This window comes from Marmota monax, unplaced genomic scaffold (assembly GCF_021218885.2).
Source record: "Marmota monax isolate L192 unplaced genomic scaffold, Marmota_monax_Labrador192_F-V1.1 WCK01_AAM20220418_F8-fsc00021, whole genome shotgun sequence".
Taxonomy (NCBI): domain Eukaryota; kingdom Metazoa; phylum Chordata; class Mammalia; order Rodentia; family Sciuridae; genus Marmota; species Marmota monax.
Genome location: NW_026695228.1, coordinates 16,775,820 through 16,791,483, shown reverse-complemented (window position 1 = coordinate 16,791,483; position 15,664 = coordinate 16,775,820). Strand labels below are relative to the sequence as shown.

The 15,664-nt window shown below is 36.0% G+C and overlaps 1 protein-coding gene across 4 annotated transcripts in view; it reads right to left on the bottom strand.

Annotated features, from left to right (window-relative positions):
* Kif15 (kinesin family member 15) overlaps window positions 1–15,664 on the bottom strand; it is a 56,291-nt gene that overhangs the window by 35,615 nt on the left and 5,012 nt on the right. For 3 of the 4 annotated variants that reach the window (XM_046437683.2, XM_046437685.2, XM_046437686.2), the window contains exons 5-10: window positions 11,630–11,667; window positions 7,343–7,440; window positions 5,872–6,051; window positions 3,243–3,452; window positions 1,081–1,206; window positions 781–903 (exon numbers count right to left, since the gene is read on the bottom strand). In XM_046437683.2, coding sequence (XP_046293639.1) covers window positions 781–903; window positions 1,081–1,206; window positions 3,243–3,452; window positions 5,872–6,051; window positions 7,343–7,440; window positions 11,630–11,667 — 775 coding nt within the window. The remainder of the gene's footprint in view (window positions 1–780; window positions 904–1,080; window positions 1,207–3,242; window positions 3,453–5,871; window positions 6,052–7,342; window positions 7,441–11,629; window positions 11,668–15,664) is intronic. The other variant, XM_058576631.1, reaches the window with a different exon arrangement.

The window sequence follows — 15,664 nt, the reverse complement described above, 5'->3', positions numbered from 1 at the left end:
AACATCATTTTTTTAATATATCTTTATTTTTATTTTATGTGGTGCTGAGGATCGATCCCAGTTCCTCATGCATGCCAGGCAAGCGCACTACCACTTGAGCCACATCCCCAGCCCTACTTGACTCTTACAAGAAAAGATTTCTGACCCTACATGTAATACCAACATTAAAGAAGCTTCTTGTATATAAAATGAAATGCAGACTCCCTGGAAATAGAGACAACTTGATAGACCAACTTTATCAATGTTACAAATGTCTTTCATAGCATACTTTCACCTTTGTACGCATCAGCTCTGCTATCATTGTTTAGGCAAATAAATTTAGTCTGTATCCCAATTACAAAGGAAAACTTTATGTAAAGAAAAAACTAGAAAAACAATTAACAACCATAAGATCTACCCTAGGTCTTGAATGGCTACAGAAAATAAAATGGAAGGGCTGGGGTTATGTATAGCTCAGTGGTAGAGTGCTTGCCTAGCAGGTGTGAGACCCTGGGTTTAATCACCAGTAACACCAAAAAAAAAAAGAAAACAAGGAAATAGAAATCTTACATATAGTTAAGATAAGCTTTCACAGAGAAATAGATAACAATTAACCATAATATTAGGGAAGGAGCTGGGGATATACCTCAGTTGGTAGAGTGTTTGCCTCTGCATGCATTAAGGCCCTGGATTCAATCCCCAGAACTCCCCCCAAAAAGAGTAATATTAGGGCAATCATAAACTGTATATTTTAAACTTAAGTCTTTTTCTAATTTACTAAAATACATTGAAGTATCTTACCTTGTTTTTAATCAGCTTGGCTCTTTGAGCAAAATTAAGTGTTGACAGGGTTTCCCCAAAACACCTGGATCCGGGATGAACATTTACAATTATGGCTGTTTTGGCATTACCACCAAGAGAATCCTGTTCCATGACATAAATGATATATGTTTTTATGTGAGAAATCACAAGATCTTTTCAAGCAAAATAAAGAAAGAAAAACAAAAAGGCACAATCTTTCCACCAAGACTGAGAGATGTCCCACTATCAATCTTAGTGAGCACAATCAAAAGAATGCAGGGACCCAATAATCTACTTTACCCGCAGCAAGAAGGTAAGTTTGGAGTCTCTGTAGCACACGTGTCTCTGTTTTCCATTACCCACATCAACAAGTGCGGTAATCACTTGGCCTAGGCAGCTCAATGATCGGTTTATATTACCTGCTTCCTAAGGTGATGGGAAAAAATAACAAAAATTTAGTGATATAAAAAAATAACAAAAATTAGTGACTTTCTGAATTAAAATAGATCTAATAGAGTGACAATCTTGGATGGAAAGGCAAGTCGGAGACTATTAGTTAATAATAATGGACTTTTCAGCTAAAAAACAGTATGCTCAATTATCCCCTAATAGTTTTCTATTTGAAGCACACTGCAGCATTAGAATGGTATAAAAGCAATGCACATTCAGTAGAAGCTGCACTTCAACTTTTAAATTTTTTTTTAAAGTATTTTTTTGGTTGTAGATGGACCCAATACATTTACTTTATTTTTATGTGGTGCTGAGGATCCAACCCAGTGCCTCCCATGAACTAGGCAAGCATTCTACCACTGAGTTACAATCCCAGCCCTTAACTTCCGAATTTTGATCTTTCTGCAGGTCAGCCAACATTCTCAGGATAGTAGGAAGCAGTAGCAAGTCACAGCTCCCAGCTGACCTCAAGATCTTGAGGAGGAATGACCATGACACTACCAATTACTCTATTGCTGAAATATGATGTTCAGTAGGGTAGATATATTCGATGCATTTTATTTTTGTAATATTTATTTTTTAGTTATCGGCGGACACAACATCTTTGTATGTAGTGCTGAGGATCGAACCCGGGCCGCACGCATGCCAGGCGAGCGTGCTACCGCTTGAGCCACATCCCCAGCCCTATTCGATGCATTTTAAACTTCATGATACTTTCAACTTACAATGAATGTACTGGCATGTAACCCTACTCTAAGCAGCATCTGTATAAACATGTTATTTTATTATGCATCATGTATCAATAGAAACATGAGCCTTAGATTGCCAGAAACTGCATGAGAACTCAGGAGGCTCAAGCCTCATTTTTTTGTGTAAGATTTTTTTTAAAATATTTTTTTAGTTGTAGCCGGACACAATACCTTGATTTTATTTATTTATTTTTATGTGGTGCTGAGGATCAAAGCCAGCGCCTCACACGTGCTAGACAAGCACTCCACCCCTGAGCCACAACCCCAGCCCCCTCAAGCCTCACTTTTAATGCAAAAAGAAGATCTCTCCTCTGCCATTTCTGACACCTCTCCCCCAACTCATATATATCCTAAACTATAGAATCCACACATATTTTAATGATGATCACATTACAATTATTATATCAATATACATTACACAGAACCTCTGGTACCATTGCTAGTACCTTAGCCTAGGCCTAGGTCCTCAACCCTGTACACTTGAAATATTAAACAATATAACCAGTCTCCTTTCTCTTTAGGCTCTCCCCTCTTCATCCTGGCAGTGGTAGGTCAGAGGGTCCAAGTTTTTCATAAAATAGGCTTTCTTCATGAAATCACTCATTTCTTCAAAACTTTTAAATTATTTCCCAGTATTTGGAAAGTTGAGTACAAACTTGGTCTGGCACTCCTGTCCTCAGTGATCTGGCCTACTTGCCTCTCTAACCCACCCTCCCATGCCAAAATGCCAAATGCCATACTCATTCAGCACGTTTACAATAAGCTTTGATTTGTCACCCAACTGGGCATGTATTCCCTCCCTACCCAAACCCTGTCCCTGTTTGAGATGACAACTTAAGAACTATTTCTTTTTCACATTTCCCCAAGGAATCCATTTCACATCCTTCTTTTTCTGTCCCCTGTTGATATACACTTCAACTTTAGAATAGTAGCAAAGCAATGCCTCCTTTATTTTTCCTTCTCTCTCTACAGATATTTTTTCCATATTTTTTATTGGTATATTAGAGTTATACATTATGGTGGAATTTGTTGTTATGTATTTGTATATGCACACAATACCTCTAGTACCATTATTCCCTCTAGCAAAAATTAAAACATTCTTGCCACTTGCCCTATCCCATTCACTTTCCCTTACCTAATAAAAATCTGCTCCTTTTAGATAGGAGTAATTTTTTATTTCATTGCAGCCCTCACAATACCTGGTGTGTACTGACTTCTGGTAAGAATTCACCTATAGGTTGAAGACCATAATCTCATTCTTACCTTCAACCTCATCCCTTCTGCATGGGTATCTTTTTGCCTTTCAGATCCTGCTAAATCCACCAAGTTGAGTAGGGAGGTTCGTATATTCACAGTCTCATTGCTTTTTTCCATTGACTCTATTGTGATTGTAAAGACTGCATGAGACCTAGAGGATTCTCTATTCATTGATGTTGATGCCACACGTCTGTTCCTCCATCCTCCAGACAACACCTAGGTAAGAGGAAAATGTATTACAAGAAGCCACAGCAGGCACACTTAAGACAAACTTAAAATAAGTACTGGAGAACCACTGATTTAACAAGAAAAATACTAATTTACAGCTATTTACTTTCACAACATTTACACAAAATACTTAATCCCTCTAGAGCAGAGGTGGGGAACACCTATTATGGTCTTTCCATTATCTAGCTTTGTAAGAGAAATTATATTTTCACAAATTTCAAGTGATACATGTTAGTCACCAAAATCAATAAAAAATCTGTAAAGTATGATAAGAAATATTACTGGCCCACCAAAGAACATACAAGTTTGTTTTTTTTTTTTTCTCTCTCCATGTTACAAAAAAAGAGAACAAACAGGAAATCAAAAGGCATAGTTTCTAGAAGTTTTTTGCCATACTCTATCTGTATTATCTTAATATAAATCACAAAATCTCTCTGAACCCTTTTCTTCACAATAAGAATGTTGAACCAAAGGAAAAAAAAAATTCTGAATTACCTTGAAACTCAGAGAGTTATCCAGTCTTTTGTTTTGTTTTCTTTCTTTCTCCTCCATTCCCTTGGCCTGTAAAGTACCTATTTTCCCTTTCTATTCCCTATGGCAAGCAGGAATACATGAAGGTTCACACTGCAGGCTTTAGAGTCTGCATGATGAGTTCAACCCTGGCTCTACTGTAGTGTGATCTGGAGTCAGTTGAACCTTTTCAAGGCTCAGCCTTTATATTTTTAAAACAAGAACGTGAATGCCTACCCTTCAGGGCAGAAAATCCAAGTTCAACATGCATATAATCACCTATGGACAGGGAAATTAGAGGTTGATCTCAATTTTTCAAATTGATGAAAAAAATACTAAAAAAAGTTCAAAAATTGAATCTAGTCCTTTATCATGTTAACACTTGAAAGGAAAAAGAAAGCACATGATCATGGCAGTAGCAGAAAAAAGCATCTGAAAGAATTTAACATACATTTCTGATTTTGTAAGATAGTTAGCAAGGTAGCTAATTAAGTAAAAAGCATTCTATAAAAATCAACTGCATTTCTATTTACATCAAACAGAATATGTAATTTTAAAGAGATTATAAGAGCATCAAAAATTGTAAGGCATATTGTAATAAAGTTAATGAAAACTACATGACTTTTATGGTGAAAATTACTAAAATTAATATCTCAAAATATTAAATCTAAATAAATGAATAAATGTTGATGTATGAACTGAATATTGTAAAGGTATCAATTACTCCAAGCTGGTCTACAACTGCAATGTAATCCAATCAAATCCCAACATGATTTTTTGCATATGTATCTATATACATACTGAGCCACATGTAAAACCTACCTCTTACTGGGGGAATCTCAGTTTAAAAAGTTTGAGTCAAGAGACTTTTTTTTTTTTTTTTTTTTTTTAAAGAGAGTGAGAGAGGAGAGAGAGAGAGAGAGAGAATTTTAATATTTATTTTTTAGTTATCGACGGATACAACATCTTTGTTTTGTATGTGGTGCTGAGGATCGAACCCGGGCCGCACGGATGCCAGGCGAGCGCGCTACCACTTGAGCCGCATCCCCAGCCCCTCAAGAGACTTTTTGAAGGTGGAAAAACAAACTAATAATATTATATAGCAGTGAAAATAGATGCAATGCAACATAGATGCATTTCATAAACCATGTTGAGTTAAAAATTCATAGGAGGTTGAACATAAACTATTTTTTAAAACCCAAAAGGAAGCAAAAGCAACATATTAATATGTATATATATTTGTAGTTTAAAAGCAGAAGCAAATGATAATCATATTCAACAATATTTAGGGGAGTAGTCAGGGGATAAGGAGGAAAACACAAACAAAAAGGATAATATTGGTGCTATATGAGTATTAAATTGTCTTGAATGTTCATTTTAAAATTAAACTTAGTAACTACATGCATGTTGCAATATTTTGTATATATTAAATATTACAGTATAAAAATTACTTAAAATCTGTAAAATATGAGAAGATTTTTATAAATTTCCACCGCTGGGTTGCCCTGAACCGAAGTTGGCTTTTGACGCCCAACTTGCAAGCAAAAATAGAAAGAAGTGAAGAGCTAGCTGCTTCACAGCCAGCATTCCCACAAGCTCCTTATACTAGCAGCTCCCAGGCAGACTAACTTAAGAAACAGGGACACTAATGAATCGTCACCTGCAGGGTGTTTTTAAAGAGTACTTGATTAGAATAAATGTATCAAAATAATGCTAAATCAAGTGGCTCAGAGTTCTTTTTCACTAAATCCTGCCCTATTCTTTTTTCTTTTCATGAGCATTTTGCATCATGCCTCCATGAAATATTTTTGGCACCTCATTCTACATTTTTGAGATCGGGGTGCTTTCACAGCATGTTTATTGCCTAAGCATCAAGTAAATACTCATGGAAGGGTACCTGATAGGCTTCAGCAGCAGAAGTGACCACTTGCTCCACTGCACCAACAACAAACACTCCCTTCTTGATGTGTTCTCGTAAGTGCAGTCCAGTTGAGGCAGAGTCCAGCAGGTCATAGATCTGCTCGTTGTAGATCTCAATAAAGGAACACTTACACAGGAAACTTTTTCCAGCACCAGCCTATAAAAGAAGCCTCAGTTAGAGCCATTATTGTCATGTGTTCTCCCAGCTTTCACCAGCAGTAATTTTGTAGTTGTTTGACAAGGTGTAAATTTCCTACACTATTAACCTTTAATAAAGATACTGAAAAGGCATTGGAAAAAATCTAGATAACTAGTTTCAATAACATTTTAAAGCAGTATCAAAGTGTGATCCCAGGAGCCCTGGAGGTTTCCAGAGGCGTCTCAGAGCCAGCTTAGGGAGTAGGTTAATTGGGCAATTTCATTTTAGTCTGTTTTTTATTTTGGACTTTCTCATAAAGTTTTATTTGAAACAAGCATTATGTTCTTTAAAAGACTGAAAACAATTCATTTTAAAAGACTTTAGAATTTTTAACCACAGAAATGCATGTTGCTAAACTCAATTATTTTATTGGCATGTAATTTATGTGTCTAACTGAAATATTATGGATCGTTTCTTTTATTTTTCTCCTGTTTTTGGTGGTACTGTGAATTGAACTCAGGGGTTCACATCTCCTGCCCTTTAAAGTTTTTTTTTTCTTTTTAAATTTTGAGACAGGGTCTTGCTAAGTTGCTGAGGCTGGCCTCACACTTGTGATCCTCCTGCCTTAGCTTCCAGAGTCACTGGAATTATGCACCACTGTGCCAAGCTTGGGGATAGTTTCTGAAAAGCAGTAAGTGATAAACTGATATCAAATCACTTTCCTTGGTATACAGTAATGGAACATATAATACTAAGGGTTCTTAAGACTGAAATTTGGCAAGCCAAAGAGGAAGCACAATCATAATAATGGCCCAACCTGGGAGCCAGCAAGAGAGGGAAGACCTTGTCTCCACATGATAAGAGGCATATCACACACAGAGCAAGGAGATCGTGGTGAAGTGGAAACGGTGCTGCAAAGGAGGCAATGATGGACCCAATCACTAGTAATGTCAGGAGGATCTAGGGATACCGGAAAGCCCAGGTACAGGTAGATGACTGGGCTTAGTATATTCATGAATCTGTTTTCCTCAGTCAGGATTTATATATATATATATATATATATATATATATATATATACACTTTCTCTCTTTTACAAACTAAAAACTCAATCAAATTGAAAACAAAACCCCCAGAATCACTGATTTTATCTTAAGAATTGAAAGGTTTTTCAATACCATATTTGCTGACACACAGTGTAGAAGAGAGTACCATCCACACTCCTCTATGTATCCTGAGCTAATTATTAGCAGCTAACTACTCAAAACTAGACATTTCGTTGAACCATTTTATTTTTATAGTAAGTTTTACCTTCTCTTTTTCACGATCAATTAAGTAAAATAAATATTCAAAACTTCGGGGAATTACTCCTCTCAGGTTGTGAGAAAAATTATCAGATTCAGATGGTCCTAAAAAAAGTAAAACAAACAAAAGGCCTGAATTTCATTCTATTTTTTAAAATATATTTTTTAATATCTTTATTTTATTTATTTTTATGTGGTGCTGAGGATTGAACCCAGGGCCTTGCACTTGCTAGGCAAGCGCTCTACCACTGAGCCACAATCCCAGCCCTGAATTTCATTCTATTACAAGAGTCCTTCAAGATAGGAACACTGAAAGGCAATTTACATAAAAATAAGATGATACAGTGTACAATCAATTTCCTACTTCAGCTCTGACCATTACATTTAAGCCTGTGAAAGACAGGATGCTAGAACCTGTCAATCAGTAGAACTTAAGGCCCAAAGCAGTCACCATCTGATTTTTTTATTGTTGTTTCCTAAACAAACACAAAAATCCACCTAGGTATTAAGCTTGGAATTGTTCCAATTGCCATGTGCCAGAATCAGAAATTCCAACTAAATCTTACACAACCACAAGAATGGGAAGTTATACTCCATGTATGTATAATATGTCAAAATACATTCTACTGTCATGAAAGAATTAAAAGATATGAAAAAAATACCAACTAATTCTAACTTATTTATTGCATGTGACATTTGGTTTCACGGATTGACCTATATTCTACAGCATAGACCCACATTGTGAGCATAGGCTGTTTAGTGTCTCCTAAACTTGAGTTTTCAACTATAAAATGGAGATAATAATGGAATATCTAACCCATGGAACTGTTAGAATTAACTGAGTATAAAAGTAAAACACTTGGAGTAATGCTTTAAACACACCAAGTACTAAAAATTAGGAGTAGCTAGTATTGTTTAAATTGGGCAGTAAAAGCCAAGCTGGTAAGAAAGATAAAATAACAATATCTTACAAGATTTCTATCAGAGAGATAAACAGTCTTATCTCTACTTCCTTACACAAGAGGAAGGAGGAGAAACGAGTGGATGCCTAAGCAGAGTTTTAGGAATCCTACCCCAGCTTATGATGTGATACATATTTCTTGGTTTTGTTTGCCAGTCCTGGTTCAAAGGACCTATAGTCCTTGTTATTTTCTAAGTGATTTTCGAGAAATAAGAATATCTTTTGTTAAAAAATTGGTCCTTTGTCTTTGGTCCCTGAAGCAGCTCTGGAGCAGCTTCAGAACAATAAAGGTAAAAGAGAATTTACTTACAAGTCCTTTCAAAAATACATGAGTGCTAGGGTTGTGGCTCAGTGGTAGAGCGCTTGCCTAGGTTCAATCCTCAGCACCACATAAGAATAAATAAATAAACGAAGGTATTGTGTCCATCTACAACTTTTAAAAATTAAAACAAAACAAAACAAAAAAAAAACAATGAGGTGATTTTTGGAAACTATAGGATGAGGGGTTGGTTGCCAAGGCAACTAGCCATGTGCTCAGAGAGCTGGGACTTTCAGCTCTACCTCCCAGGCTCAGGGGAGGGGAGAGGGACTGAAGGTTAAGTTTTTCACCAATGGCCAATGCTTTAATCAATCATGTGTATGTAATGAGGACTGGATTCAAAAGAGCTTCAAGATAGCTGAATACAACACATCTTCTAGAAAGGTGAATAAGAATATATCCAAGTGCAGGGAGGGTGGTGCACCCCAACTCCACAGGGACAGAAGCTCCTGTTCTGGGGACCCTACTGGGCATTCCTTTATGTATTTCTTCATGAATTCTTCTAATTATATATCAGATCATTTGTATCCTTTAAACTATTCTCTATAGTAAGCTAATTAAAGGTGTTTCCCTGAGTTCTGTGAGTTATTCTAGAAAATTAATCAAACCAGAGGAGGGGGTTGTGGGAACTCCAGTTTATAGTTTGTTTGTCAGAAATATAAGCCACAAACTGGGGCAGGCAGGCAGTCTTGGGGACTGAGCCCTAAACCTATGAGATCTGACTTTATCTTCAAGTAGATGGTGTCAGAAATGAATTGGATTAGAGGACACTCAGCTGGTGTCTGCTGCAGACCTGCTTGCTCACTTGCTGGTAGGGAGAAATTCTTAAACCTTTTAAAGTCACAGAAGTCTTCTGTGTTGATTTTTTAAAAAATTTTCTTTAGTGGTGCTGGGGATTGAACCCAGGGCCTATGTATTCGAGGCAAGCACTCTACCAACTGAGCTATATCCCTAGCACATGTTGATTGTTGTGGCGTGAAAGCAGAGGAAAAACAGCTTGGTTTTCCTGCAGAGAACTATATCAATATTTACCAGAAAAATATATAGCAAGAAAAGACCTGGAAGTTACTATAAATTTTAGTTAAGTATGCCTTAGAGACTAAAGGAACTAACAGAATGCAGGTATGCATAGGAATGGTACAGAGAACAATTTAAAAATCTTGTCCTGTGCAAGGCCTTACTGATTACACCTGGAATAATTACATGGTCCTTGTAAACTGTACTTTTAAGAAATGGATAACATTCCATCATTATGTACAACTATAATGCAGCAATAAAAAATGTGGACAGAAAAAAAGCATACAAAGGTAGAAAATGCAATTAAATGAGCAAAGAGAATAATATTAGAGCAGAAATCTTACACCATATTCTTGAACAATATTTAAAGATCGTCAACATATCCTTGGGCACCTCTATCATCACTTGCCTAGAAGGAAATAGTTACTAATCCTGCTCCCTCTTGAACCCTTCCTCTTTATTCCATTGATGCCTGAGTAATTCTTCTAATTATATATCAAATCATGTAATTCCTGTTTTAAAATAACCTTTCCAATAACTTCTTATCATACAACAAAATCTGAATTCCTCTCCAAGGCCTATGTGAATTGGCTGCAGGCTACTGCTCCAACTTCCCCTGCTACAAGCCCCTTGTTCTGGAAAACTCCACTCTGGCTGTAGGTGTCTGCTGCTCCTCACACTGTTGCCTATGTGCCCAACTCAGGGCCTGTGCAGTTGCTGTGCCTCTGCCTAGGAGTTTCTTCTCTGGATAGTCTCAGTACCCACTCTCATTTCAATTGTGACCTGAGAAGTTGTTCTTAACCGTCCACCTAAAACAACACCCCATGCTCTTCTCTATCCCCCACACTGCTTTATTTCTCTTTATGGCATGTATAACCTCTAGAATAATTACTATACATTTACTTGTTTTTAATTGTACATATGTCCCACCACCACTCTGGAATATAAGCTCCACAAGACCCTGGACATGGCTTTGTAGTCACAGAACAACAGTGCCTTGAAGAGTACCCGGCACATTGTAAGCACTCTAGTATTTGTTGTTCTTGTAACCTCAGAGAGAGGAAGAGTTTCCTTACAACAACTCACAATTCAGAAGCCACTGAAATAAAATAAAAATAAATAAATAAATAACAGGGAAAAGGGCTGGAGGATTGTGGCTCAGTGGTTCAGCACGTGCCTAGCACGTGTGAGGCACTGGGTTCGATCCCCAGCACCACAATAAAAAAATAATACACTGGAACCAAAACAGGCTGGCAGATCAATAGTACAGAATAGAGGACACAGAGACCAACCCACAAAATTACAACTACCTTATATTAGACAGTGTCTACTAAAGCTAAGAATACATATATCCCATCATCCAGCAATTCTACTCCCTGATAAATATCCAACAAAACAACTTCAAAATGTGAATACAAGAAAAAATATTCAGAGGAGCATTATATGGTCCCAAACTGGGACCAAATCCAAATGTTCATCAACAGTGAATGAAAAATTTGTAGTATATTCACACTATAATACACAGTAATGGAAATAAACTACTACTGCACCCAAAAAATAGAAACAATGAGGGAGAAAAAAACAGAAACAAAAGAACACATACAGCAAAATTTCATTTTTGAAACTCCAAAAATAGGCAAATCTAATGATAAGAGCAGCAGTACTTAGGCATGGGGCTGGAGTAGTTACTAATTAGGACTCTTGATCTTGGTGATATAGTATAGAAATACATAAAATATCATTAAAGCCCATTAAAGGAAAACTGTTTACCCAACACCAAGTCTGTGCTAGGCATCGAACTAGGAAACATAACTGTGAACACAACTAAGTCATGAACTCTGCTATCCAGAAACTCATCATCTGGCCTAAGAAATATCCCTAATTTTATGGGATCAACATCACATATAGAAATTATGCCTTCACCCAAAATGTATTACATGTTGTCATCACCAAAAGCATACATTAAGATAGCAAATATTCATCTTTAATTTACTTACCCATCATAGTAAATGTCTTCCCTGAGCCAGTCTGCCCACTGTGAAAAAGGTTTTATATATTAACACACAAAATTTAGAAGACTATCCTTCTAATTTTAATATGGTCTACTATTATATAAATTTTCACCACAAAAAGTTATTCTTTCTATTTCTAAATTATATTAGATAAAACACAAATGATCTAGTTTCTTTTCCTCCAATTCCAGTACTAAGAACCAACCACTATCAATTATCTGGTAAATGCTTCTAGATAATATTCAGAATTTTCATTTACAAAAAGTGAGATTCGTACGGTTCTGCAATCTGCTTTGCTCTTAATTTTATCTCAGATATCTAAGTCAGGGAATGATGTCTGCCCCATTGTTTTTAATAACCACATACTGGGCTGGGGATGTGGCTCAAGTGGTAGCGCGCTTGCCTGGCATGCATGCGGCCCGGGTTCGATCCTCAGCACCACATACAAACGAAGATGTTGTGTCTGCCGAAAACTAAAAAATAAATATTAAAAATTCTCTCTCTCTCTCTTTAAAAAAAAAAAAAAAAAAAAAAAAAAAAACCACATACTATTTAATGCATATGAAATCTTATAGCATAATTTATTTTACCAAAATTAATTGGACCATTTTCAGTTTTTGCTATTGTAAAAAATGCAACAATTCCTTTCCTAAATGCTTTGTCTTAAGAAGATATTAAATGTCTTTGTTTAAAACTATGGCAATTTTAAAAACCATTATGTAATATAGGTTTTATTTTGTGCCCAGAATCCTATCTCCTTTGTTATGCCACTTAACAGAAACAACAAAAAACTAAAAATTAAAAACTTGTAAGTTAAAAATAAATGTCAATCATAGTGTCAAATGATTTTAGCTCAGATTTACAGAAAAAAAAAAAAAATGTAAAATTCTGGCAGGCACATCAGTGCACACCTGTAATCCCAGCTACTTGAGAAGCTGAGACAAAAGGGTTGCATGTTCGGAACCCGCCTCAGCAACTTAGCAAGACCATGTCTCAAAAATAAAATATAAAAAGGGCTCGGGATGTAGCTCAGTAGTAGAGCAACCCTGGTCCAATCACAAATACTGCAAAAGAAAGAGAAATAGAAAATGAAAAACAAAGAAGAAGAAAAAAGGTGACAAAAAGAAAAGGGCTGAGGACAGACCTTAGTGATAGTGCCTCTGGGATCAATTCTTAGTATTGCAAATAAAGAATAAATAATAAATAAAGTATTGAATTTTCTTTTTGGTCAAGTGTCCCCCAAAACCAGAAAAAAAGTATGTTCTAATTGTTACCTCCTAATTTTAGAAGTACGGAGGAAAGTTCTTTGGTAATTCAGAATGAGAAATGGATATTACTGAGTACTCTACAACTAGAGTAACCCTATGAACTACTATCCCAACAGGCACTTGAGAATGAAGGGCCTACCATTAACAATTACTCTAGAATTAGCACTGTCCTAGGCAAACCAGAAAGTATAATCACCCAACAAATAAATCACTCATTTCTAAGTGCTTCTTATTTCTACTCACAACTCCAAAGTGATTTTCATTAAGTTATTAGTGAGTATATCATAAATTAAATATTATTAGTAGTATGACTTACAGGATCCTCAAAAAAAAAAAAGAGTTGTGAAGATACACAATCTCTGCAATTGAGGCTATTTCAAAATCATTTTGAACTTCAACACTCCAAATACTCTATGGAAAAAGTCTTTAATCTCTGAGGAAGATATATCAGGAAACAGTTTTCAGCCTCATAGCTCAAAAGAGAACATTTAGTTCTGCTGACTACATGAAAAATAAACACGAAAAGCAAAGGCAAATTTTAACAGTGGAATATATGTGCAGAGTGAGTGCTAGGCTTTTAACTTCTTAATATATTCTTTATTGTTTTTTGAGCAAGTTATAGAAGAACCAGGATACATAGACAGAACAAAAACAAAACAAACCCCTTGTACCTAACAGCTGCTCAAAATGAATACAAAAATCAGTACATCTATTAAAACCTTCTAGTTCTACATATATTTAGGAAAAAAAAATAATCACACTATCATGACGCCTTCAGGACTTAAGCTATTATTCCAACATCAAGCCCGCTGCAACGTAGGCAGGTTGCCAACATTTAGAAAAACAGGATCATTGTTCACTTCAGGTATATACATGATTGAGTAGATATAAAATGCTACAGCCACTTTAAAATATAGTTTGGCAGTTTTTTATAAAGTTAATCATAGACTTACCATATGATCCAGAATTGGCATTCCTAAGTATTTACTCAAGTGATTTGAAAACTTATGTTCACACAAATACCAAATTTAAATGTTTATGGCAGCTTTATTCACAATCACTAAAAAAGGAACCTAGCAAGATGTCCTTTAAAGGGTGAATGCATCAACAGACTGGCGTGTCCTCACATACAAAAAAATACTATGCAGCAAAAAAGGAATAAACCATGAATGTAGACAACACAGACAAACCCAAAGGGCATTTACTAAGATTAAGAAGCCAGATTCAAAAGGTCACATATTGTATGATTCCACTGATGACACTCTGGAAAAGGCAAACTATAGGAATGGAAAATACATGAGTATACCCTGGATGACAAGGATTGGGAGGAGCAGGGTGTGGCTGACTACAAAGGGGACCCCTAGGGAATTTGAAGGTGAAGGAACTCTGTGGTACCAACAGAAAATACCTGATACCATGCATCTGTCAAAACCAATACAACTATAAAGCACAAAGGTTGAACTTTAAAGTATGCACTCAAACAAAAGCATATCCACCAGGATATTAAGGTTCTCAGAATAGAATATTATAACATAACTGCAGAGAAGTGAGCAGGTAGGAAAGGAGTTGACCTAAAAAAGTTTAGAAAATGGATTTTGACTCAAAATTATAAGGCTTTAAAAAAAAAAAAGAACTGTACATAAACACTATACTCAGTAAATATTCATCTCATAGGGATACAGGCAAATAAATCCAAAACTGCTTTACCTGTATACTAGGTTACACAAGTTAGTAAATGAATGGTAAACAGTAGAAGTCAGGTCTCTCACTACCAGCAAGGAAAGTTAACAGTGGTTATGGATTAGGATCAGCCATCGGTATGAAATAATGTTTCCCTTTACACACATGTACACACAAATGGATAGGCACAGAAACAATTATAGATATACATGCCTTAGTATATATACATATACCACTTAGATCTGTCTACTGAGAAGGCCTAGAAACTGTCACTCTTCAATTCCAACAAACACACCTACCACCCAGATCTTGGTTTCTAAAAAAAAGAACAAGGATTCCTTGAGCCCAGAGCATCTTATAATATCACAAAATAAGGAAGTACTCAAAATACACAAGGGTAGAATATGGCAAATGGACACAGAAACCAACCTCAAAGAGTTCCCAGGGGCCAAAGTTGAATGATGTGAGCAACCAAATAAATAATGTAGCATTGGATTATAACCCAAAGTATGCTATAAATATACATATGTCCATATGAAAGAAAGAAGACAAATCTTTATATTTATTTATTTTTTTGATGCTGGGGATTGAACCCAAGTATTGTGCATGCAAGGCAAGCACTCTACTAACTGAGGTATATCCCAGCCCCAAGAAGACAAATCTTTCTTACAGAAGAATTTAAAATATAACATATAGACACTCTCTTCTCCATAAAGCAGAGCTTAATCCCACACCTTGATTATCAAGTGGGGCTGAGTTAATCACACAAGTCCTTAAAATCCAAGAACCTTGTCCACTATAGTTAAAGGGAGATGTGACTAAGAAAGAAGAATTGAGGAATTGTACATTGTTGGCTTTGAAAATAAAGAAAGGGGGCTGTAAGCCAAGTAATCTGGGTGGCCTCTAGAAACTAGGAAAAGAAAGAAAATAGATTTTCTAGTACAGCTTCCTAAAAAGGAACATGACCTTGTTAACACCTTGATTTAGCCCAGTCAGACCTATGTTGAAATTTTTTTTCCTGGTACTGGAGATTGAACCTAGGGGCACTTTACCACTGACTTATATCCCAGCC